This window comes from Mytilus galloprovincialis, chromosome 1 (genome assembly GCF_965363235.1).
Source record: "Mytilus galloprovincialis chromosome 1, xbMytGall1.hap1.1, whole genome shotgun sequence".
NCBI classification, from domain to species: Eukaryota; Metazoa; Mollusca; class Bivalvia; order Mytilida; family Mytilidae; genus Mytilus; species Mytilus galloprovincialis.
Window position 1 is genome coordinate 112402907 of NC_134838.1, and position 3146 is coordinate 112406052.

Sequence of the window (3146 nt, forward strand, 5' to 3'; positions counted from 1 at the left end):
AAACAGACAAACTACAGCACACACGACACAACATAGAAACAACCTAGGGTGAAAGATCATTTGAGCTAAAAAGTAAAATAACAACAATACCGAGCTACAAAGATAAATAATCGGAAAGTCCCTTATCAAATGAAAGCTCAAACACACCAAACGAATGGAAAACAGCTGTCATACTCCTGTCATGGTACAGGCATTTTATTATGAAGAAAATGGTGGATTAAACTTAGTTTTGTTAGAGACCAGTTGATAGCAAGTTCACTACTAAATGAGGTTAGTTTGTTCAATACCCCGGATGATTTTATGAAATAATAATAAATAATAATAAATAAAAAACACCAACACAAAAATCCACAAAAATAGTTTATTACTATTATACATTACTCAGTATGTGATAATTTTATCCAGAAAAAAATCAAGGAAATACTATCCTTAAAAGGTATTGATTTTCTTCATATTCTAAGTACAAAAAATATAATACAAGCTGCTTTTCAATACATAAAAACATCATCAAAAAATTATAAGATTGATTTTCTTCTAATTAATGTGCCTTGAAAAGTCGTATGAAGTCTATATGTATATCGTTTTTTTTATTAATACAAACAGTAATGAAAGCGGTACAGACATGGCGAAAGCAGATATAAAAGATAATTATATCACCGGAGAAAGTAATAATCGCGGAAATAGTTGACTAATTACATATGTGTATAACAACTACACTATATTTACTGCAGCTATATTATGGAAAATGTCTGTCAATTTTAAACCCGATTTCTGTCTTAATTTTTCCGACAAAACATAAACTTGTAATCTTTGTATATATAAAGCATGTACATAGTCTATATTATTAGTTCTAGTGATGCAGTGTTCATTCCATGGATCGGAGAAGGGAGGGTGTTTGTAGAGACTATCATCTCTTGTTATCAATGGATGGTAAACTCAGCCGAAGTTGAAATCCAACATATGCACATTATTGACAGCAGTTAACTTGTTAAAAGTTACACATCAGACAAATAGTATAGGTAATACTATTCACAAAACTTGTACGGCTTCTTAACAATAGGTATTGTGACACTCAAAAAGAAGGGCACATTTAAGAATGAATAGATTGTATCATCGGACCAACAGTGTTTTGCTTCACTGAGAGTATTTTATAAAAAGCGATGCGATATCTTGAGTGAAGAAGTGGATATAAAATTGGATTGATAGTCGAATTCAACCAGAGAATCCAAAAAGTAAACTCGAACAATACAGAGTTAATACAATCCCCTCCACAAATGGTACTTGTTGTAGCTAGAACCTCGTATGGCATCCAACAGATTGCAAACATAAAAACGAAAATAAAGAGAGATCTTGCCGCCTTTCTGTCACGTTGTAATGCTATTTTCTGGTGGTTATTGTCAGACTTACCGGTAGTAACAATCATTTCTTGTTCATCCATTACAATTCTAGATGGCCCTGTCTCTGAGGAAGATGGTGGTGGACGGGGTGTCGAAATTTGTCGAGAATTTGGAATTGATGGCCAAAATTTCTTACTTCTTCTTCGGATGCTTAAATATACAAGTAAATTGAAGGTAGAAACTGTAACAAATGGAAATAAAAATTCGATGCATGCACCAATCGAAAGAACGGTCACATTACTGTTATAAGGCAAAAAACATTCACCATCCGGTATTACACGCCCTTTCGTCACCTCCCAAAGACAAATGGCTGGAACAAAGTACAACGTGGGTATAACCCATGGAATAAGAATAAATATAACTAGTAAAGTCGTTGTTTGATTGTTCCTTGCCCAAAGCGGATATGCAACTTGTATATAGCGGTCCAAACTTATGATGAATATATTTATAGCCGAGGCCGCCGGTGTAATATAATCAATCACAAGCCAAAAGAGGCACATTCCGTGTCCCAAAGACCACCTACCAGTCAACACGTACGGTGCGTAAAAAGGAATACATATAGCTCCTATAATCAAGTCCGATATTGCTAAGTTTAGGATCAAATAATCACTAAAGGTTCGCAGATTCTTCACTTTAATAAACGCCAATAAAACAATAAAATTACCAAAAATTGTAAGTATTATACATATTGCAATCAAACTTCCAATAATAGCGGTAACCGGAACAGAAAACACTAAAGAATCTGAGTTACTCATCGCTCCTTTATTTACTGATTCAAACGGATTTGACGAATTTGTTGGTTTACAGTTATCATCTACATGTTGTCTCCATGTATTGTAATTCCATGTCAACATTTGTTCGCGCACCTGTTGCTATGTTCAACAACACAAATTCCAACAGTATTTTCATATTTAATTTTACCTGATTCATAAAGAAATATACTACAGTTTCAGACAATGGAAATCCATTCACTGGTTAGTTGCTGAAATTTCCCAATATCCATCCAACATATATGTGATTCATCAATTCTAAGTCCATTAATGTTGGTTTTTATTTGGATAGCTTACATAGAAAGCACCTACATGGAACCTACAGTCTGTGATCTTTGATATAGTTTTAATGTAAATTTATTCTCATACGCTCCATTAGACAGTAATGAAAAAAAAAATGAATTAATATCCAACATGTAAAAACTTTTAACCCTGACTGTTTATAATTATTTCATAGTCTTGGTTTGATGAATAGTTAAATCTGAAAACAAACTAATCAGTATGAAACCTCCGAATGTCAAATCAATTTCTGTTTCTTGATTTTAGGTTTGACGACAAATTTAAAGGATGCAAACAGAAGGAGGAGCCATTTCCACGCTGATGATGTCACGTGAAGCTGATGGCTGTCGCCTATATAAATCTGATTGGTTTCTCATCGCTGTTTTGTTACAGCCCGTAACAGAGAAGTGATCGAATTCGCGTTTCTTTACCGTCAGAATAAGTTACGTTATCGACAAACTTATTTCAGAAGTGACATAATTTAATTTTCTTCATCGATAAAATATTTCATGTCCAACGTGTAAGTTTTCATTGTTTAAGTCGAAGTTTTTTTAACACAGTAAAACATTTTTTATAATCAACCTCTGTCATTGGCATTTTCATTTTAACGGTAAAGGATCAAATACGGGATCTCCGAAATTTCTATCATTTGTTACGAGGAAATCATTATTCAATCGAACATATGTCTTTGTTCATTGGG

General features: G+C 33.4%; 1 protein-coding gene across 1 annotated transcript; it reads right to left on the bottom strand.

The window, feature by feature from the left end:
- Window positions 1-385: 385 nt before the first annotated feature.
- Window positions 386-2656, bottom strand: LOC143055046 (histamine H3 receptor-like). Its single transcript, XM_076228220.1, has one exon. The coding sequence runs from the start codon at window positions 2249-2251 to the stop codon at window positions 1091-1093; it is 1161 nt and encodes a 386-aa protein (XP_076084335.1). The 5' UTR covers window positions 2252-2656; the 3' UTR covers window positions 386-1090.
- Between the last annotated feature and the right edge of the window lie 490 nt (window positions 2657-3146).

Coding starts and splice junctions, on each gene's coding strand:
- LOC143055046 (XM_076228220.1), bottom strand. CDS start 2,251: ATGTTGACATGGAATTACAATACATGGAGACAACATGTAGATGATAAC.